The sequence below is a fragment of the Podarcis muralis genome, chromosome 10, assembly GCF_964188315.1.
Source record: "Podarcis muralis chromosome 10, rPodMur119.hap1.1, whole genome shotgun sequence".
Lineage (NCBI taxonomy): Eukaryota > Metazoa > Chordata > Lepidosauria > Squamata > Lacertidae > Podarcis > Podarcis muralis.
In genome coordinates this window covers 1,968,250-1,991,977 of record NC_135664.1, presented here as the reverse complement: position 1 = coordinate 1,991,977, position 23,728 = coordinate 1,968,250, and the positions used below count along the sequence as shown (strand labels likewise).

Here is a 23,728-nt window from a genome sequence, read left to right as displayed (position 1 = left end):
TCCCTGAGCCCTGCCTCCTCCCATAATACTGGAGTAAGCACTGCAAGCAGAGACCATATGCAGGGGAAACTATGTGAAACAAGCCTAAGTATAAAGCTATTAAGATCTTCATTCAAACCCACCCCCAGCAAATAAACCTTAGACAATAGCTTTGTATTATATGCCCTGCATTTTGAATCAAATTTGCAGGCACCTACCTAAAAACAAGTGGAATCTTAAATATAAGTGAAAAATTCCATGTTTGCTTTGTGCAGCATGGAAATGGCAAATAAAATTCATGAGCTACAACAAAGCAAAGGAACCGTAATGGCAAATTGGGCAGTGAGGCAAAAAAGTAGGTATCCAGCTCTAGCATCATATGACTTCTGTGTCAACAGGTCATGGTTTCCAAGGAAACAAGAAATTACACATGAACACTTTGTCCTAGATTGAATTGAGGAAATGGTGCATGTTTAATTGATTATAGTTACTGTATTAGGCTGACAGCAGCATTTCCTAAATGAGAACTTTTGAGGAGGTTTCAGAGTACAGACTATGCTTCAGTCCCAGGAATTTCTTAGCTCTGGGTATGTGAAAGAGGTAGTTATTGTATATGGCAATACAGTGGTACCTCGGGTTACAGACGCTTCAGGTTACAGGTGCTTCAGGTTCCAGACTCCGCTAACCCAGAAACAGTACCTCGGGTTAAGAACTTTGCTTCAGGATGAGAACAGAAATCACACGGCGGCAGCAGGAGGCCCCATTAGCTAAAGTGTTGCCTCAGGTTTAGAACAGTTTCAGGTTAAGAACGGACCTCCAGAAGGAATTAAGTTCTTAACCCGAGGTACCACTGTAGAGTCGAAAGAAGTGATGTGGAATAAAACAGGCACCAACTTTATTTGATGTTGTGATACTGAACTTTAAGAACCACTTCAGCCAATGACTGAGGTGATTCCCTTAAGGCCCAAGGCCTGGCCTGGCTGTCTCAGGGGTGAGCTCAGCACTCAGCTGTCCTGAGCAGGACCAGCTTGCCCACATCTCTTCAAGTGAGCTCAGTGCCAATCAGGTGCGGAAGCTGCCCAGAAACTGATACCATAGCAGGAGCCCAGCCCATCCCTAAGTCCCCAACAGCCTAGTGACTGCCCTAACCTCTCCAGCTGCCTCTGAATTCAGGGGTTACCTCCCAAAGAACCTGCCTTATCTGTATGGCTCCTCCTTGCCCACTGGCCCACCTGCCAAGTTGGGACAAAAAGGATGCAAATTGACAGCCAGAGCCCAAGGAAATCAACAGATAAATAAGCAACTATTGCCTAATCAAGGCCAACCAGACCACACCCTGTAAAAAGATCTTCCCAGCCCCAAGTCCCTGCCATTACCATCAGGCCATGAAGCTCTGTTTGTGTGGTGAGGAGCTGGTTGCCTATTCAAACTGATGCTGGAGAAAGGGAAGGATTAGCTTCAGAGAGCCTACTTCCTGTCTCTTGCAAGGGATTACCGCTCTTGTCATTGTGGCCTAACACAAGCACACCACACAGGCCATTGGGGGCAGATTATTTAAAAATATAATTCACAACACAAGGAAACTAACAGCTAGGTGAAATATAATTTTCAATTCACTGGCAACAACTGTGCAGGGAGCTCCAACGCTTTGGGGATATCAGTGCAGATATCCACTCCAGGTAGCACCAGAGAAGGCACACGAAGCAATAATTCTTCTACTGCTCCAAAAGCTAAGGAAGGTTCATTTAAGGAAGTTAAACTTGGATGAGTATGTAATTGTTTAATGAATTTAACTTTATTCCCCAGGTCAAGGAAATTATAGTGGAGGTATAGTGATTTCTAAAATGTTATTTGTTTATTAATTAAATGTATATCGCACTCTTCCTCCTAAAGGAGCCCAGGGCAGCAAACAAGAAGTGATACAGCAATAAAAACATATTTAGAACATTGCAAGAGACACCATAAGATTTCAACATGCTCCTAATACTAGCACAATTTGCACACTTGACCCGATTTCCTGGATTTCGATGTCCTCCTCCTATTTCTGTTTGGTTAACAGAAACAAAAGCAGTATAAGCAGTACTTACAGTTGCATGACCAGGTACAAGTGGTTTGGACTCTCGTAGATGTCTTCCAGGGCAACAATATTTTCATGCTTGATCCTGAAGGTTACATAAAAAGCAACACCACAAGGTAAGTTAAGCACCCAAGAGAAATCTGTTCACATAATGAGAATAATGCCCAGATTGCCATAAACCATCAAGAGTCTTTATGGTCTCAGGATAATTCAATTAAAATGAAGTCTGTGTAGACTAGAGCCTCTTCCTGTCATGACAGATGCACATTTGAAGGAGTTAAATGTTGTGAACGGCCCTTTGGATAAGGGCACTATACTTATACTGGGATAAAGTGCATTTCCCCTTTGTTGCAAGTGTGCACATCCACACCAAACTCCAGACAAATTCAACAGCACAATTACATGATGCATGATGGCAGCAATGGCTTGGGGGGGGGGCCCACTGCATCCTCCTTGTTGCAATAGCACTTCACGGAGTGGCACAGGGCTGGGGCAGTCTCTGCCACCCCCAGGTCCTCTCCTTTCCTCCCGCCCCCCCCCCTTTCAACCTCCCCTCACAAACCACTGCTCCATCATCCTGGATGAAGCTACAACAGAGCTGGCTGTGATCCAGCCTTTGCTGCAAGATTGTCACTTTAATTATCCTGAGCATTCATATCGCTGTGATCCTATCTCTTTGCTCATTTTCTATGCGCAGGGTTCCAAGCTTTAGCTTATTCATGAGTAACAAGGGCTGTTTTTTCAAGCAAGGCAAAAATAAAAAAGTATGATCAAGCCAAAATCAAGCATTTTTATCAGCGGGAAAGTTATTGTTAACCACCTCTTGCAGAAATCTTAAAAATATTTCGCTTTAGCTGGATATATCTATACCTATGCCTATTTTTATAGTGCATATGTCTGTGCTGTGGAAATATATTCAATCAGAATTAATGGGAAACAATATTATAACCAAGGGGGCAAGCCAGTGTGGTGTAGTTGTTATGTCAGACGAGGATCTAGGAACCCAGGTTTCAAAGCCCCATTCAGCCATGGAGCTTACTGGGTGACCTTGGGCTGCTGCCATTCAGCCTGAGCTACATCAGAGAGTTGCTGTGAGGATTAAACGAGGAGGAAAGCATGTATGCCACCTTGAGCTCCTTGGAGAAAAAGCTGGAGTATACATGCAATAAAAATAAATAAATGAAATGAAATAAGTTTAGAAACAGGTTAGAAACATTCATAGAAGATATGAATGACAACATCTAATTGGTCAGTGGATGGAAAATATGGCAGGCAACAGAATTAGAATCTTGTGCTTCTGCTGGCTGGTATTGGCCAGTGTCAGAAATAACATATAGGATTGTACAGAATATAATATTATATAACACAGCAGTTTGCATATGTCACTTTGTAAACATGAAGTAACCATTCTTTGCAGCATAGAAATGTGTGGAGGAAATTAAACACTTCTTTTAAAATGTCATTTAAATGAACTTGCAAATGGTCTCATTATCTTAATAAAGAAGCCACATTTTAAAACATTTTAACAGCTTGAACAAACATACAGGTAACCACTAGAACAGATCCACATGGTTCAAGAGTCCTTGCTGTTTAGGTGATGACTTTTTAAAAGAGAGAAACCACAAACCGCCATCTAATTAGCTCCTCAAATGCAAATCCTCTCTGGGATTACTGCTTAAGCAATTCCAAACAATTTCCAGTGTGCACAATTAATTTGCATTAACCCCAAAGCGAGAAACCATTTAGCTGTAAACAACAGAATATTAATTAAGACAAACTGGAGAAACTGAGTAAGAGAGAGATACTGAACAATTAAGTGTAAAAAGCTAAAACAGGCCAATTCCACTGTAAATAATAGACAAAAGCAGATTATAGGGAATTCCTAAAGTTTGGTTGGCCTTCTGTAACTAGTGAGCTGAACACTAACTAAGGATAACCTGAAAACTGCTTTAATTTCATGCTTGGGGTCAGCACACTGCTGGATTACCCAACAGGCAGACTACGCACATGCTTAGGGCAGCTCTGAATTTTTGAATCTGACAACTGATTTAATTTTTTTTAAAGCATTAGTCATCATAGGGAAAACCATATTTTAGCAATGACCATATATTGAAATATCTTTATAATACTTTCTGGGAAGCATGTGCAGAGGAAACAAGTGCAATTCTGGAGTCCTACTCAAAGATTGTGGATGCATTAGAAAGTGTAGCTGTAGCAAATAGAATGAAATTTTACAACACCTTCTCTGCAGAAGTCAAGCTCTCACTCTCCCTCTCAAAAAAAAGGAAAGGAAAAAAAAGAACTGGATTTGAAAACACGTGCAGACCTCTGTCAATCATTAGCAGACCACTAACACCAGTGGTTTTCAACATTCTTGAGTCCACAACTCCCTTGACCAATCACGTTCTCTCTGCAGCTCCCCTGTGGGAGCCACTTCCACTGGGTTCCATTACAGGACATGTGTAAGTGGGGATTCCCCCGCTCTGCTGCCGCCCCACCCCCTTCCCCACCCCCTTCTGCCCTGCCCCTTTCTAGCAGTGTTTTTGGCGCATGTATAAGTGGCAGGCAGTGAGAGATTTTGCTTCCTTGGGCTCCGTGATCACTGCAGATGGTGACAGCAGCCACGAAATTAAAAGACGCCTGCTCCTTGGGAGAAAAGCAATGACAAACCTAGACAGTATCTTAAAAAGCAGAGATATCACCTTGCCAACAAAGGTCCGTATAGTAAAAGCTCTGGTTTTCCCAGTAGTGAGGTATGGAAGTGAGAGCTGGACCATAAAGAAGGCTGATCGCCAAAGAATTGATGCTTTTGAATTATGGTGCTGGAGGAGACTCTTGAGAGTCCCATGGACTGCAAGAAGATCAAACCTATCCATTCTTAAGGAAATCAGCCCTGAGCGCTCACTGGAAGGACAGAACCTGAAGCTGAGACTCCAATACTTTGGCCACCTCATGAGAAGAGAAGACTCCCTGGAAAAGACCCTGATGTTGGGAAAGATGGAGGGCACAAGGAGAAGGGGAAGACAGAGGACGAGATGGTGGGACAGTGTTCTCAAAGCTACCAGCATGAGTTTGACCAAACTGCGGGAGGCAGTGGAGGACAGAGGTGCCTGGCGTGCTCTGGTCCAGGGGGTCACGAAGAGTCGGACACGACTAAACGACTAAACAACAACAACCAGGGCCTTGCAGAGCCAGGCAGAGGCCCAGCCCAGGTAGATAATGTGCTCCCCCCCTTTTTTTTACCCTGTGGATAACTGAAGTCTTATAAATAAGTTAAGTATATAAATAATTTTCACAAAAGGTATGCTGACAAATAATTTTATTTCAAGGCTTGAACTGTATCTGCATATAAAGACAAAATGGAAAATATAGATGTATTTTTTAAAAATACATAGGGAAAAGGATTATTTTAAGTATTTACATTTAAAAATGCTGTGAATATGCTGACCGAGGCCCTCTTTGGAATCGGAGGCCCGGGCCAAGTGGGCCAATGCCCCCCCCCCCCGTCTTGGCATGACAACAACAGTAAGTGGGACCGCACATGCTAACGGGAACCCAAGCAACGCCATGGCTCTGCAGGACCAAGCTGGCCCATTCCTCATGGCAGCACATGGGGGTGGAGAGGGCAAAACAAGATTAAGATTAGAAGCAGAAATATTTTGTTATTGTGGGGAAGGAAAGCAAGGAACACACAGCACAGGACACACATGCAGACACGGTCCTTTCTGCAACATTCTCCCTGGCTCCATAAAGCTGGGTGAGTGTTGAGGGGGTTGCCTGGGGGGGGGGGGGAGAGTAGAGCAGAAGAGGGGGGAGGGAAACACAGAAGACACTCCCCACTTCCAGGGTTATTTTTACATCCCCCATCAAGCTGCTTTGCTATTTTCTTCCATTTCTCAATCCCTCCATGTAAAACTAAGGAACTGTTAGTTATTGAAGCTGGGAAGGATTTTGTTTGTGGGGGGGGGGCAAAGATTTTAAGAAGATAAACAGTCTTGCAAAAGTGTTTTCCTACCTTCCCCCCCCCTTTTTTTTTTTTTGCTGTTTTATTTCAGGTGTCTTTTGTGGTCTTTTGAAAAATGGAAGCAATTAACCACTCCAAAAAGAAAGTATCAAAAATAAAATGACATCAGAAATTGCTTGCTTGCCTGAACATTAACTTCCCGCTTCCACGGGATGTACTTGCACTCTACATTGCCCTGAGCTCGTGGAAGGAGCCTCTGCGTAAGAAATGGAGAGTGGTGGGGAGGGGGGAGAGAGATGCGGAAGGAGGAGGAGGAGGAGGAGGAGGAGGAGGAGGAAGGATGGCCGCTGAGGGGTGGGCAGGAGAGAGAGATGCCGGAAGATAAAGGCCTGCTGCCAGCTCCCCTGAATGTTCAAGTCACCCCAGGGTGCCACGGCACATTGGTGGACAACCAATGACTTACACCTCTGAGGAATTATTTCAAAAGATTTGAAGACATATCAAAATATATCTTGCCTGATGCTGACTACAAAGACTGCGAGTGAATTGGGGGGAAACAAGCAAATGATGACAGTGCAGGGGAAACAGCACAGCATCTTAGAGACAAATTTCACATACCTACTTACTACACTATAACTGATTCACTTGAAGCTAATAGGAAGAGGAGAGGTGAAGTGTTTCATAAACAGATCAAGTAGATTTTCTTTTCTAAACAATATACAGTAGACTTATCTGACACCCAACATTCACAAGATTCCCCAAAGCTAGTTGACTCATACCTTCTTGACTTGAACATGAATCGCTGTGAAGAACTATGGCAGTTCCACTGTTATATATGCGCAAAATTTTTAATGAAACTGTGGAAATGAAATCCAGCCACATTGATCTTCACGACACAATACTGAAAGATGGAATAGAACTGTATTTCCAAATGCAGGCATCACACTATGTATTTTCCTAACAGTGATGATCAGTGGCGTAGCGTGGGTTGTCAGCACCCGGGGCAAGGCAAGTAATTTGCGCCCCCTAACCCGTGGATTTGCGCCCCTAACCCCCAGATGTTGCGCCTGGTGCGGCCGGCCCCCCCTGCACCCCCCACGCTACGCCACTGGTGATGATCACTAATTGCTCCACAAAATGCTCTTCATCTCAGCTGAAAATAATAATAAACAAACCCCAGAGAACAACAATGTGTCAGGACAGATATGATTCACTTCCCTTTCTGTACAGTGGTACCTCGGGCTAAGTACTTAATTCGTTCCGGAGGTCCGTACTTAACCTGAAACTGTTCTTAACCTGAAGCACCACTTTAGCTAATGGGGCCTCCTGCTGCTGTGCTGCCGCCGCTGGAGCATGATTTCTGTTCTCATCCTGAAGCAAAATTCTTAACCTGAAGCACTATTTCTGGGTTAGCAGAGTCTGTAACCTGAAGCGTATGTAACCCGAGGTACCACTGTATACAGAAGCAGGCAGGCTTTGCCAAGTCAGATTTGCTGAACTTATTCAGAACATTGCAATCAGAAAATCTAGAAATAAGATTTTAATTTCAGGTAAGCACAGTAACAGAAGTGCATAATATGCTCACAGCATTCTTTAAGGCCCCAAGAAATAATACTGTGTGAAAGCAAGCCACAATTAGCTCCCAGTAAAAAAAAAATGGATGCCCCAACTTCAGCTCTGCAATACTTTGATTGCATTCATTATTTACTCTAAGTTTACAGTGGTACCTCAGGTTACATATGCTTCAGGTTACATACGCTTCAGGTTACAGACTCCGCTAACGCAGAAATAGTGCTTCAGGTTAAGAACTTTGCTTCAGGATGAGAACAGAAATCCTGCTCTGGCGGCGCAGCGGCAGTGGGAGGCCACATTAGCTAAAGTGGTGCTTCAGGTTAAGAACAGTTTCAGGTTAAGAACGGACCTCCGGAGCGAATTAAGTTCTTAACCCGAGGTACCACTGACTTGGTTTTTATGATGATCCATTACATAAGACAAAGCATGTGTCCTGCTCCCTCAGGCGATTCTGCCCTTTCTCCCTTGTTCTCAGCCTCTCACAATACTAAGATGATGTTTATCCATCTCTTCTTTCAAATGCAGCTGTTATGCTACATTATTCCAATGTGGTATATATATATATATTACATTGCTTTTATGATGTTTGTTTACAATGCATTGATATTAGTTTGGCTATATTTTAAGCTGTTTTATGGAGGCATTTGCCTTATTTATTTATTTAATAATGAACAAGACATTATGTAAAACAGCAAAGCATTTATCATGTGAAATAATCAGAGTTTTAACCAGCAGGACAGTATTAACTCTTTGGGCAATTAGGCTCACTTTGGTGGAAGCAGGTGTCATTTGACGGCCATGAAGCAGACGTATATTTTAGAGAAGGGAGAATGGTGGCCTTGCTTGAACCTTTGAGATCTAGCTTCTGTTCATGAGAAGTAGGAAGGAGTGGCAGTGAAGAAAGTAAAGAATTTGAACCATCAGCCTTCTGATCAGCAAGCCCAAGACGCTCAGTGGTTTACCTGGCAAAGAATTAATTTCCCATCCTCTCAGTGACTTTTTCAGCTATTGGTCAAAAATGCAGAACACGCTTCTGGAGCTTTGCTATATTTTATGCATCTAAGTCACACTTGTAATTCACGCATAGTGACTCATTTTTTCCCAACCGTTGCATCTCATTAGTTTAAGGTATTGAGAATGAAAGGTAGTTATTAAAGGAAGCCCAAAATAAGCCAGTGCTGCACTCTGCACTGGAACTGGTGCGCAGAGGGTCCTTTGATAAAATCATCTCCCCCTTTGGTGAGCCAAGAAATCATGCTATAGCTAAGAATGGATGTTGTATTAATAAACTATGTGATTTCTATCTCTCTCTTAATGAAATAAGACAGGCTGATGGATCGTTGGACATGCAAGATGTTCATCATCAACCGACTGCAAAGACAAAGACATGTTAAGAATACCCAGCAAGGGCTGTATGGCAAGGTTAAGGATGGAGTTAAAAGGTGGCAAATATTTCAGGGTCACTGACAACAGGTTTTTGGTTTAAAAAATAATAAGTAGCAGACTTCCCCCAGAAAGGATAAATCTGGATTAAATGATGGGAAGAGGTACAGGCTGGCATTTTGATACAACATTTGTGTGCGTGAGGAGCACCCATCCCACAATGTCCTCCACAGAATCATTGTCAGTGGTGATACCAGTCCTCAAGAGCCATTTAGTACTTGCTCTTGTCTCCCTCATCAAAATGCTCAGGGAGATGAGGAATGGAAGCAAGGCTGCATCCAAATAAGAAATGTTGCGGTAATGGGAAACTTCAGCTACCCTCTTGCATGCACGCTCCCCTCCCTCTCTCAGAACACAAGAATTTGTGGACATGCAGTGAAGCTGAATGTGGGAAGATTCAGAAATCCAGAGCAGATTTAGGGGGCATAGAAGCAGGGGCGAAGGAAGGCCAACCAGCACCCGGGGCGGGGGGTGGCAGAGAGATCCCACCGCCGTCCGTATGGCGCTCGAGTGCCACCTCCGGCACACCGCAGAGGGGAGGGGGGTTCAATAAAATCAGTTTGCCAAGTTTTCAAATTTATGGAATCTTTTATTTCAGCATCGGTAAAAGATATTCATAGCAAAAGCAAAAACAAAAAAGCAAAAGACCCATTCCTCTCCATCAGAGAGAGGGTTTGAGGGCGTGAAGAAAGAAACACAATTAGCACTAGACCAATCCGGCATGTGACCAATCTAAATGTGATCCGCTTTATTGCTCTGGTGAAAAATGAAGGTGCAGGACTATGATTTACATATTCAGTACAGAATTTGAGGGAAGCATTCATTATTTTGACATAAAAACACACTTCTAAGATAATAATGAAAGAGATTTTAGATTTGGCAACATTGCATTTTTTGGCACAAGCTGTTAAAATACTCTTAAATTAAGCAAATCCTTCACCCATCTAATTGTGACTCAGCACATTTTATTTCACCTGCTACATTTGGGAGGGGTTTTTGTTTATCCAGCTTTGACTGTGGATTTCTCTCCCTTCGTGAGTTGGCTTTTATTAAATATTCTCCACCACTTTTATACGGAATACTATTTCTTGCCACCTGACACAATCCCCTGTAATGAAGGCTGCTAATCTCCAAAGTTCTTATTTTGTTCCAGCTCTCTGTAATTGTGGCTTGTCAAGAAATGTCTTTAAATTTCCATTTGTGAGCATTTGCTCAGGGGAGCTAGAGGGGTCTGTGCAGTGGACCCTGAAATATTAGGCACACGGGCTAAATGGAAAAAGAAAACTGCTCTTGCTGAGATGACAAATTGGCTGAAATGTGTGATTAAGACAACTGGAGGCTTGCCAAATCACTGTCTCCAGGCACTGTCTCCTTTTGATTCTGCTTCTTAACTCATTTTTTGCACACTGACAACTAGGATTCATATTATAAAAAGTGCAGAAACCAGCCAATGCTTTTACCCTACTGTTCTGCTGCAACCCAAGGGTGCAGTGTGGAGTGCCTCTGTTCACTGTTCCAGTTTGTCATCCCTCAACAACCGGCATTGAGGGTAGTAGTTCCAAATTATTTGTTTGACTTCTCTACACCTTGGGGTTTCCTTGAGCCTGAATAAAGCTGCCCGTGAAATACTGCCTGAAGTGGGATCTGAAGCCAATTTGGAGGTTCCTCCTCAGGCAAAACACCAATGAATTTTGAGGGAAACGGAAAGAAGTTGGTAGCACAGTAAGAGGTTTAATGAAAAGGTTTCTCCAAGAACTTGAATTCTTCAGGTTTCATGTTGCTGTGGAAACAAAGGCACCAAATACAACTGCAAGAGATGTAGTACATCCACTGGAAACTATTACCGCCTTTGAACACATTAAAAACATAAAACAACAGTCCAGCCTGAGGAAATTTTAAAACATTTTAACTGATAGGTCAGAGGTCATTCCTCCGCAAGCCTTTCTATTGCACAGAGAAAAAACTTATTATGAATGTAAAATGTTTTCCCCACCCCTTTCTCTGTCTCTCTCATTTTTGTAGTACAAATCTGACACAGTATACAAAACTTTCAAACAAGCAGGCTAAGGGGCTGGAGATCAGAACAAAGGCGAAATGCCCAAGAGGAAGAAACACGTTTGGCATGATGACCAGGGCTGGATCTACGCTAACCTGTTTAATGTTATTTCCCCCTATTAGAAATGCTATTATAAAACATCACAGGGCATAATTGTTAATTAAAACATTTTACCTTGTTTTTTCCCCATCAAATGTAAGTCATACCTAGTCACACCATTTCCCAAAATGCTGTTTCTTTCCCTGCTGGTCACTGGTTGCTCTGCTCCGCCCTCGGGTTTCACATTTTAATTCTTCTTCCCTCCCTGTCCTTTGTCATTTCACCTCCCCTCAAATATCATGGTGTGTGTGTGTGTGTGTGTGTGTGTGTGTGTGTGGAGTTTGAATGCCGTAACAAAAAAGGTAAAATGCTACATAGGGACATATGAGCAGTGTTCCACTGATACAGCAACATAAAACAATTAAAAAGTATGGTAACTGATATAAAAGACAAGGTAATAACACATTATGAACGTAAAAAGTAGGACATCGTGTGTCCGTCTAGATCCGTCCCAGAAGAGTGCAAATCTCCATAAACAATACTAAGGAACAAGTTAAAAAGAGCAACAGACAACTCCCCTTCTGAAGTGGACCTTTTCACAGCACAGATGGTGGAAATGTGCATTGAATGTTTCCCCATTTTAAGAAACGCACTCTGCACATGGAAAAAAGTATGCTGGAGCTTAGCTTTCTCCTCGGCCTCCTAGCTTTCCTAGTTATTTCAGTGGGGAAGCATTCAAGCATGCAATAATTGTTCTACCATATTTTGGAAGTGATGCAGTCAATGTAGAATTGCTGCACCTTGTGCTATTCCTGCACATTTGAATTGGCTCAATGGCTATGGCGAGGTAGTGCTTCTACCTGGCTGGAATATGTCCTTGACCTGTGATAATGCCTCTTACTTGCCAGGATGGAGAGATGTGTCTGTAGCAATATCTGAATTCTGCATGGCTTGAATATAGCCCAAGAATCACATCTGTTGACCAGTCCATTGTTTACCTCTGGCCATATTATATTATATTATATTATATTATATTATATTATATTATATTATATTATATTATATTATATTATATTATATTATAATATTATATTATATTATATTATATTATATTATATTATATTATTATATATTATATAATCCCTGGAAGGATGAGACCTAGGCCACAGTATTCTTCTTGAAATCACCATTTTTGTAAACTGGGCCCTAGATGACTCAGTGATGGAATGGTCAAAGCTCAACTGACGGCAGAACTGGAGCCTTAAAAGTGCCACGTGGCCTGGATGGCGCAGAGTATCTATTTGTGAAATATATACATCCATTTCTACAGACATATGTTTAAGATGCCAACCCACAGCCCTGCAAGAAAATAAAATGAAAACAGAAGAAAAGAACTATGAAATCAAAGAGGGAGAAAACTTGCTTAGGTGGCACATGAGTAATGATTCTGGATAAATAAAAAGAGTGCTAAGAAAAATGATCCCATGCTATCAAAGGTGGCTAGGTACAACAGCCAGGTTCTTAGATGATACATTAGGAAACATTTTTCTTCTGTCATCTTCTGGTTTGGGTGTGGCACCCAATGCAATTATTTGCTTCTGCATCCCTACATGTGAAATAAATCAAGCAAGAAATAATTAGAGGTGTGTTTGTTTTGAGTATGCACAACCTTGTTCCTAGGCTACCTGTTTCTGTTAAACCAGCACAAAGCTATACCTGACTTTTCAAAGGCAAATAAACAAGATAACAAATATTCAACATATTCTATAGTCTGTGGCTATAGAGAGGTAAAATTAGACAGGGCATCCCAACTAGAGGACTGTCCCTATTTTGTACTTTCCACAATGAAAAAGTTTTGCGTTGGCTGAGTATCTGAAGCTGCCTTGTAGCCTTAAACTACTGATCCCCTAGCCCAGCCTTGTCTAACCAGGTGCCCTCCCTCCAGCTGATGTTGGACTCCAACTCCCATCAGCCCCAGTCAGCAGGGCCAATGGTCGTGGGGTGATGGGAGCTGCAGTCCAAGAACATCTGGAGGGCACCAGGTTGGGGCAGGTTGACCTAACCAGAGATGGCCTGTTCTACTTGGCAGCAGTCCTCTGGCTTCTCAGGCAGTGACCTTAACATTGCTGCCCAAGGTCCTTTTAACAGGATGTGCTGGGGACTGAGCCTGGGAGCTTTTACATGCAAAAAATGTACTGGAAGAAACCAACCCACTTCTCTTTGCTGTAATGCATGTGCCAAAACCATTTAAGCCTTCTCCAGCCTCAGTACTGGTTTATACATGTATGTTCATCAGTCACTGATGGTAGCATCAAGTGATGACATTTGTGTGTAATCAGAATCATAGAATCCAATAATTGTACAGTTGGAAGGGACCCTGAGGGTCATCTAGTCCAAGTCATTGCAATGCATCCATGACAGATGACCAACCTTCAAGAAGGACAGTCTACCACCTCCCAAGGGAGACTGTTCCACTATCAGAAAGTTTTTCCTGATGTTTAGTCAGAACACTTCCTCCATGAATCTCTGTGGTTAAGATTGATTGAGGAAGGTTGTTCAAGAAGTTCTGCATCTGCTGTGTGATGCCTAACTGACACCATGTCCTAGGAATAATAATAATAATTTTTTAAAAAATTATTTATACCCCACCCTTCCCGGTTTAAAAACCAGGCTCAGGGCAGCTAACAGCAAATATAAAACATTGATTAAAATGTGACTTAAAAACAGCATAAAGTAGAACATAAAATGCAACATCAATATCAATAAAATTCAAAAAGCTATTCTGGAAGCCATTCTGGCCATGTCTCTCCTGAAAGGCAAGTGGGGAAGGTGTCTTGTTTCACACACTGAGGGAGCTCTTCCGCTCCTGAGACTTACAGATGCTTTTTGATAGAGGGCTCTGAGTTTTATATCGTACAGTATTTGGAGCTCATTTCTAATGAAAAAGTAGTATGTAAAAATGAGCCCACAGATATTCACCACCACAGAAAGGATTTCCCTGATAACAAATCTATCACAGTATTTCCCCCCCTCCATGGAAATAGCTCACACATTCAGTAGAGTAACACCAGATGAGAACTCACATGTATAACTTGTTTATCTTCCAAACAACCTTGTAATTCACTGTATATAAAAACTGTATACAAATGCTGCATTTAGTTTTGGAACTCTTCCAACAGACCCAAGAAATTGCACTAAGGGAAATGTGGAGTTTTAAAACATTAATTAACAATTTATCTTCTCACGCAAAAAGCCAAGAATAAGCCCCAAATACCTACGCCTCCCCTCCTCAGAATCCCCAATATAGAACTATAATCCATCGCCAACCAAGTGCACCATATACCGTATTTTTCACCCTATAGGATGCACCGGCCCATAGGGCGCACTTATTTTTGGGGGGGAGAAATAAAGAAAGAAAATTTATTTTTCCCCCTCAGCCCCAAAGATCAAAGAAGCCATGACAGCGAGCGGGATGGATCCCGCTAGCTGTCCTGGCTTCGTTTTTAGCCTCGGGGCTGGGGGTCCGGGAGCGAAGGCGAGGTTGCGCAACCTCGCCATCACTCCTGGAGCTTGCTGTCCGCAAGCCTTGGGAGCCCGGCGGGAAGTCGCACCAGGCTCCCAAGGCTTGCGGAGAGCTCCCCGAAGCCCGGGGTGTGCCCCGCTGCGCTCCCCGGGTTTTGGGCTGCAGGCTGCTGTCCGCAAGCCTTGGGAGCCCGGCGGGAGTTCCCGCCGGGCTCCCAAGGCTTGCGGATAGCTTCCTGAAGCCTGTAGTGCGCACCGACCCCTCTCGCTCTCCAGGCCTCAGCGAAAGCCTGCATTCGCCCCATAGGACGCACACACATTTCCCCTTCATTTTTGGAGGGGGAAAAGTGCGTCCTATAGGGCGAAAAATACGGTAATCCCATCCATACATTCTAGAAGATGAGACAAAACAATGGGTACACCTGGAGAGAGACACAATTGAAAATACCCCCACCACAGGATACCCATTCCTTCCAAACAAACTAAGGAAAATCCTCACAAACAGGTTGACACAGACCATGCTTAAAGCATGGAAGGAAGAAGCAGGCAAACTGTCCCCAACCCCATCCCCACTAAACCCCCTGGCTCACCACCCACTATGCCACCACACAGCACAAAACTTCCAGGTAAAAACCTGACAAGCCAAAGGCTTATCCCACCTAGCAGACTTCTACAAAAATAGCAAACCCACATTGACACAAAAAATACAAGACAAACAAGGGGACACCCAAATGCCCTGGCTAGCACACTGCCAATTACATGCCTTCTTAAACAATCCACTAGTAAAACCAGCAGCAACCATGCCCTTGACAACCTTCGGAAACCTCCTCCTCACCACAGAGGGACACAGCAAGGGGGTGGCATCCACAATATACAAAATACTGCTCCCAAATCCCACAAACCCCCTTGACATAATCAAAAAACAATGGGAGGACGACATAGGCTATGAAATAAACCCCACCCAATGGACTAGAATGTGGTCTAAATCCCCTTCTTTTCTTCCTAACCTAACACTGTATGCAACACTAACATCTCACAACAAATGAAACTGATCTGTAGAAAACACAACTTGAAAAAAGGGACAATGCATGTATTTTTGTAAACTAAGAAATCAATAATAATAATAATAATAATAATAATAATAATAATAATAATAAATCTAAGAGAGAGAGAAAACAACAATCCAAACATTTGTGAAATATGGACTCCAGTGACAATTTCTATTTGGTCAAAGGCCTGCAAACGATGCCTTATGAGGAACGGCTAAGGGAGCTGGGCATGTTTAGCCTGGAGAAGAGGAGGTTAAGGGGTGATATGATAGCCATGTTCAAATATATAAAAGGATGCCACATAGAGGAGGGAGAAAGGTTGTTTTCTGCTGCTCCAGAGAAGCGGACACGGAGCAATGGATCCAAACTACAAGAAAGAAGATTCCACCTAAACATTAGGAAGAACTTCCTGACAGTAAGAGCTGTTGGACAGTGGAATTTGCTGCCAAGGAGTGTGGTGGAGTCTCCTTCTTTGGAGGTCTTTAAGCAGAGGCTTGACAACCATATGTCAGGAGTGCTCTGATGGTGTTTCCTGCTTGGCAGGGGGTTGGACTCAATGGCCCTTGTGGTCTCTTCCAACTCTATGATTCTATGATTCCTCTTGTGGCTGTTCATAGTCATTATATTAACTTAATGGAAATGAAGCTATTGAACTTAAAGAACTAATAATTGTCAAATTATGAATTGAGTAAACCTTTTTATAATAAATAACAATTATTTACTTTTAGGGAGAAAGGTACTCTTGAATTCTGTATTTTGAAAGGTTTTAATGTACTCCAGTGCATTTTTTTAATGCTTTATATATATCTGCTCATGTTTTTCTGGTATGTTTATAGTAAAACATTTTAAAAAATAAATAAATCAAATAACCAAATGTATGTGTGAATAACTTCATAAACGAAATGTTTGATCACTGAGTCCCCAAACTGTGTTGTAGTTTAACCAGTAGAAAACCGATGTGCAGACCTTCACCATGAACTCCTATTGATAGGAGGCGTGTGTGAAGCTGAAAGGTAAAATCTTCAAATAAGCACATGGACAAGAATGAGTCTGCATATGCAAGCGGCTTTTGCTTCAAACTGAGGTGGAGAGGCTGCCCCACAAGCAGAGATGATGTGCAGAACAGGGGACACTCATTGCAATGAACTGTGTTTCCACAGCACAGTATGTCACCACAACTTGGCCACAACCAGATGCAGCATCTCTATACATGTTACTGAAGAGTATTTATATTATTCGTTTACAGAATTTTTGGGATCCCAGTTCTTCAAGGACCACCTCTTCCCAAATGAACTGACCCAGACCCTGTAATTGTCATCTGAGGGCCTTCTCTGGAGGGCATTCTGGTGAGTTTTCTAGGTAAATAATGGAGGCATGTTTAATAGAGTATATTGATAAGTCAGCCTTCTCTGAAAGAGATAGAAATGCACAGAGAAAATCAAAGATCTGGTCTTGTGGTCTTTAGGCAACAGATGTCAATGTTAGCATTCCTACCGTGCAATGTCAATATTAAACAGTTCCAGACTTTCATTAATTAGAAACAACAGAAGCAAAGTTACCAAAATCAAAGAATCCACGGCTCAGCAGTACTCATGGGCTTTTTAGCCAAGCAACCTTTATCATGATTAAAGTTCAAAATAGTTCAAAGATAAATATATTTTAATACAGTTTGTTGTGCAAGTGAGAACAGCAAAACAGAAAATCTTCAAAATTTATGAAAAGTTCTTTTGATCTGTCTCAATAATATTTTAATTCACATTTCCCCTTAGAAGAGTAAAATAAAGGCTGGTATTCTAATCACACTTAGCTGGAAGTAAGCACATTGGGCAACAGTGAGAATTTTATTGCCTGCTGCTCAACATAGTGAGGGCACAGAGAGCTGCTTAAATTGCATTTCCTACATGCACCTTCTGAACCTTTGGATTTCTGAATCACCACCTCTTATAATGCCATGATGTTGCAGTTTCAAAGGTTGCAACCATATAAACATTTGAGAATGATCTGTGTTAATTATCTTAGGAAATATATACCTGAAACTTTGAAACAATAATATGGCAAGCCATGAAGCTTACCAGGTTTTGGGAAGGATGCAAGGGGGCTCTGGGAGTGTCCCAGAGGCTGGTGAGGAAGATGTTTCCTCAAGCGTCTGGGAATGTTGGGGGGGGGGCAGCATGGAAGCCCAGAAAGCAGTCCTCCACCTTGCAGTTTTTTGGGAGGTTCCTGTGTGATTTTGCATGCTGGAACCAAACCCTGCCTAAACTGCAGGTTACCTGTAACACAAAACTAAAACTGACTGAACTGAACTGGGAAGAATAATTGTGTTGTGAAGAAAGCAGTATGGAATAAAATAAGTACACAGTGTCATAAATTGAATATAGATTATTTTGCAGGTCACACAGAGCAGACTGAAAGCTGAAGAATAAGCATGAAACATCAGCCCCTGTTGCCCTCCTAATGACAGTGGGGTCAGAATGGGCTCAAACTGGGCCCAAACTGGGCACAGAATGAACATGGTGTTTTATGAGTTTAGGAGGAACTAGTTCCATTTCCCAATCCCTATTAGAAACCTAACTGGATGAAGTGAGGTGGAGAGGCTGCCCCACAGGCAGAGATGATGTGCAGAACAGGGGACACTCATTGCAATGAACTGTGTTTCCACAGCACAGTATGTCACCACAACTTGGCCACAACCAGACGCAGCATCTCTATAGATGTTACTGAAGAGTATTTATATTATTCGTTTACAGAATTTTTGGGATCCCCTTTCTTCAAGGACCACCTCTTCCCAAATGAACTGACCCAGACCCTGTGATTGTCATCTGAGGCCCTTCTCTGGAGGGTGGCAGCAGGAGAACAGGCCTTTCCAGTGGTGGCTCCCCACTCGTGGAATGCTCTCCCCAGGCAACCAGGAAAAACATTCCTCTTCTGCCAGGCTTTTTGCTTTTGCTTATCTGTGGCCTCCTTCAGTGGGCGGATGTTTAAATCCTGCCTTTTAAAAATATGCAGGTGTTTTAGGTTTTTTCACTGTTTTGTTTTATGCTGGTTTTAAGGTATGTGCTATTAATTTACTGCTGTAAGTTGGGAACATGATAGAAACTGATCACCCACAACAGGAGTGTGATAAAATGTACTTCCAGACCACCATCTGAATAAGAGAGTTGCCCCATCTTGCAAACCATCCCTAGTCCACAGAACGGGAAAAGAAGACCTAAGATAAATACAGAGAGAGAGACAGGGAGAGAGAGAGATTTTCTTACTCTGTAAATATCTTGCACAATATAATTTGTTCAGACATGTGGAAGTACCTCCAAAACACTGTGAAGGTCAATGAGATACCTGTGGAGCCTGAGAACAGCTTGATCAGCATGAGAGGAAGAAGAAAAGAGCCCTGCTTTTAAGTGGACTTTCACATCCAAAATCCTGTTTCAGCTCTTCTCATGACAACAGGGATCTCTGGTGGAGAATGCCCACTGTGTGTGGCACTCGGAATGAATCATTCTGTCCCCCCCAAACGATGATGGAGGGAAGGGAAAGCCTGAGAGTGTTTTGCAGCATCACACACACACACACACACACACACACACACACACACCCTCTGGAAGTTTCAGGGGGAGCTTTAAAGGTCAGTTTCTTTATGAGGAGAGAGTACTGGCACCCTGAAGTGTATAATAATAATAATAATAATAATAATAATAATAATAATAGTTATTAGTAATAATATGCCACCCATCTGATTGGGTTGCCCCAGCCATTCTGGGCAGCTTCCAGCTCCTTATGCAAGCCAAGGAAATTTTCCCCAGCTAACTCTCCCCTTCCCTGCTCAATTAATTTCTGTTCCCACCCAGTCACAAAATCCAGGCTTTGACACAAATTCCATCTGCAATGTCTTTAGTGCAGCTGATGTGTGAGGAAGCCTGGCAGTTGCCTGAGAGCTTCCTTTCCACTTCTGAGGATGCTCTTCCTTTCCACTTCTGAGGATGCTCTTCAACTGCCCATCTGGGCTCGAAGTGTGCGCTCCTACATTTTCTCATGCTGCGGCTTTGGTTTTTTCTCAGAGTCCATTTCCTCCTTCTTGGAACTCTCTTCAATAGCCTTCTCAGCATACAGGGCTTAATCAGAGTCAGGGCCTGCCAGTTTTAAATGTCAAGGTGACAGTCTACAATAACTATAACTGTGAGCAAATGCAGAGTTCATTTCTTCCACCAAGGAACAAGTATTAAGAATCACTTTCTGTCCTACCTCTAAGGCACATGGGGTTATTGCGTTTTATCCTTGTATCAACACTGTGAAGTAGATGAGGTAGAGAGAGCTGATGGTTGCCCCAAGGTCACTTGTGGAAATAGTCTCCAAGAGCTTCCAGTCTGGAAACTAAATGACTCAGAAGTTGCCAGACACAAGCTATAGTTTCTTGGTGGTTTTATTGGTCTCAGTCCCAGGTCTTTCATTTAAGAAATTGGGGGCTACTTGGAAGAAAGGAGAGGGAGATGATGGATACAAAGGAATGCACCAGTGGGAACAACTTTTGAAAATTTCATCTAAAAGCAGGGATTTAGAAGGTGATGCTTTTACCATTACTTTATCTCTGCTTCAGGAAAAGCTCGCCTGCGAAGTTTCAAGTTGCTAGGAAAGGCACTGATGGAGGGCAACTAGAAAAAAAAGTATTGCTTTATGAGTGGTATTAGTGATGTGAGGTGAAAAATTTCCCAGTGCTTTATTTTTTCAGACATCTTCCCTTTTCATAAGTTAATTAGTAACAATGAACAGGTGCCAACTGCAAATACAGTAGTAGGAAAGTGAGGCAGGTTCAATATTGTGAACTAAATACAAGTAAAATAAAAAGAGTAAAATGAATTTGCTAAATTTGGTAACTCTTGAGCATCCGGGGGGGGGGGGGGATCCACTCAAATTGGGTTTTTCCGCCCAGTTTAAAATTCCCAGAAAACACACATCACTGGCTGGCATACCTGAATCTCTCTCCTTTTTGTTTCTAACCACCTGGATTTTGGGGGAAGGGCACCCTTTCACGCCAATTGTAAGAAATACAGGAGGTTAAGTCCTGCTTCTCAAATCTATGGTGCAACCACACTCAGAGTACTGTGTATGGTTCTGGTGGCTATGCCACAAAAAGAATACTGCAGCACTGAAAAGATTAAGAAAGGACAACAAAAATGATTGGGGGAGTGAAGCAAGTCTCAGGTGATGAAAGGCTACAACGTTGTGGCTCTTTTTAGCTTAGAAAAAAGTGAATAAGTGAAGACAAGACAGAGGTCTATAAATTATGCATTGTGCCAAGTCAGTGGACAGAAAGAAGCCTTTCTCCCTCTCTCAAAATACTAGAATCCAGAATCATCAAATGAAGCTGAAAGTATCTCTGCACACAACAGGTTGCTAAACAATGGAATTTGCTATCACAAGATGTAACGATGGTTAGAAACGTGGGCAGAGGATTAGACAAATCCATGAAGGTAAGGCTAGCGGACCTGATGGCTATGCACTGCCTCCAGTATCAGAGGAAGGATACTTTGGTACAGCAGTGGCTTGGGAACAAATGGGAGCAAGTGGTGTTGCACTCAAGTCCTGCTTGTGGGCAACTGGTCACCAGCTGTAGTAGCAGAATGCTGGACTAGATCATCATTCAGTTTGAGACAATGTGGCTCCTTGTATTCTCCTTCCAAAGTGGAATTTTGTTCTTCTTGTAGTAGAAGCTGCATACCGTAAGTGAATAGGCCGTTTTCATGCTGGTCTACATCACTAGAATAACCCAAAACTACCGGGTTCTACTTTGAGTTGCATAATATAAAAACAAAAGATCAGCTCTCTGTTCACCCTACCAAAATTTTTGCTTTTATTAGTTTATTTATGTTGAAGATCCTTCCTTCCTTCCTTCCTTCCTTCCTTCCTTCCTTCCTTCCTTCCTTCCTTCCTATTCTCTTCCCTTTCTTGCCAGATGACAATGCACAAGATTAAAGCAACATAATTGCAAATAAAAAGCAAACTATCGTATTTTTCGTCCCATAGGACGCACCTAGTTTTTTTGGGGGGGGAAATAAAGGAAAAAGTTTTTTCCTTTATTTCCCCCCCCAAAACCAGGTCGGGGAAACCGAACCAGGTCGAGGAACAGCGGGATGCCAGTGCTGCGCCTCCCTGCTGTCCCCCGAGCTTGTGGGGCTGGCCAATGTCTGACTGGCGCGCGGGGCGCTCTGCTTCAGGGCGCCCCTCGCGCTGGGCGGCAGGCTGCTCTCCGCAGCCTAGACAACCCTGCGGGACCTCCCGCAGGGCTGCCTAGGCTGCGGATGTCTTCCTGAAGCCTGGAGAGCGAGAGGGGTCGGTGCGCACCAACCCCTCTCGCTCTCCAAGCTTCAGTGAAAGCCTGCATTCGCCCCATAGGATGCACCCAGATTTCCCCTTCATTTTTGGAGGGGAAAAAGTGCGTCCTATAGGGCAAAAAATACGGTAAATAGAGCAGCAACAACAAAAATGAGCCATAAAATTCAGGGAGAATTAAAACAGTTACAAAAATTTAACCAGCTTTCTAGCAGCAATAATTTAAGTGTTTTACAAGTAGCAATAAAACACTATAAAGCAACATCTGTAAAAAGAGGCACTCGGATCACCAATAAAAGAACAAAACTGAAAACCATGCAATTGATCAAGTTGGCAACAAAACTCTGTAAACTGGTTTCTAGAAGATTTAGATAGGATTCACATTTCCAAACATGTTTGCATCTCTGTCTTTAGATAAATATGTCAGAAGTGTAGCTACCTGCAAAGCTCTTCACACAACAGAAAGTATGAATTCCTGCAATGCACAAGGCAGAGCAAAGAATTATAAATAGTAAATTTGATACAGTAAAGCAAGACAAGGCTACAATAAAGTAAAGTATGGAGGCTGGATTAGAAATAAGGTTTTTGTTTTGAACTTCAGCTCACATTGGGCTGCCACCCATCTTGGTAAACGCCCAGTTGAAAGAACGTGCTCAGTCTTACTTGCTGAACAACAATTGTGCCTTTTCGACACTAGATGGTAACACACACAAAGCATTCAGAAAAGGACGGTGAGTCTTGCTGGAGGAAACAACTTCACATGTGTCTGGTCTCAAAAAGGTGTTTGAATGGCACAGATGAAGGCATGCCCTCCTAAGCGAATGCTATAATAGGAATGCTATAAGCATAGTTTGCCTAAACACATGAATTCATAGCTACATAGAGGCCTTCAAAAATGTAAAGAAGAAAAGGTAATTTCTTGTGTTGATACCAGGCTCAGTTCATCTCCATTTTAGTTTGAAAACCATCTCTTGACTCTTCTCCCACCCCCAGTAAGTTTCACCTTCATTATATATAATTTCCTGATCAATAATAATATCAATTAAACTAAATAGTTAAATGTTGAGCTTGTCTTGCTAAATACTGTATTTGTCGCTCTATAAGACGCACCAGACCACAAGACGCACCTAATTTTTGGAGGAGGAAAACAAGAAAAAAAATATTCTGAATCCCAGAAGCCAGAACAGCAAGAGGGATCGCTGCGCAGTGAAAGCAGCAATCCCTCTTGCTGTTCTGGCTTCTGTGATAGCTGCGCAGCCTGCATTCGCTCCATAAGATGCACACACATTTCCCCTTACTTTTTAGGAGGGGAAAAGTGAGTCTTATAGAGCAAAAAATACAGTAAATAAAAACACCCACAACACTGTGCTCGTTGCCTACATACTGTTCAGTCTTTGTAACTGATTCCTTTTTTAATTCAGAAATCTGGAGCCTGGCATGGCCATCCACTTATCTGCTGAGGGTTGACACCATTCCATACTGATGCTTAATGGTATTTTTAACTTTCACTTTATGCTGACTGGGAGCTATATAGATCAGACTTAGCCAACATGTTGGAACAATGTTTCCATCTACCATTAAATCTTAAAATGTTAGAATGGTTCATCTCTATAGTCAGTTCCTTAGAACGTTTTTAATTTAGACTCCAGGGCTTAAATGTCTTAAGTGATACATCCTAAGAAGTGTACCAGGGGCTGCTCTTG

The 23,728-nt window shown here is 42.5% G+C and overlaps 1 protein-coding gene across 1 annotated transcript in view; it reads right to left on the bottom strand.

The window, feature by feature from the left end:
- The window catches only part of CAMK1D (calcium/calmodulin dependent protein kinase ID), a 214,204-nt gene that overhangs the window by 74,858 nt on the left and 115,618 nt on the right, over positions 1-23,728 (bottom strand). The window contains exon 3 of the mRNA XM_028747312.2: positions 2,067-2,141. Coding sequence (XP_028603145.2) covers positions 2,067-2,141 — 75 coding nt within the window. The remainder of the gene's footprint in view (positions 1-2,066; positions 2,142-23,728) is intronic.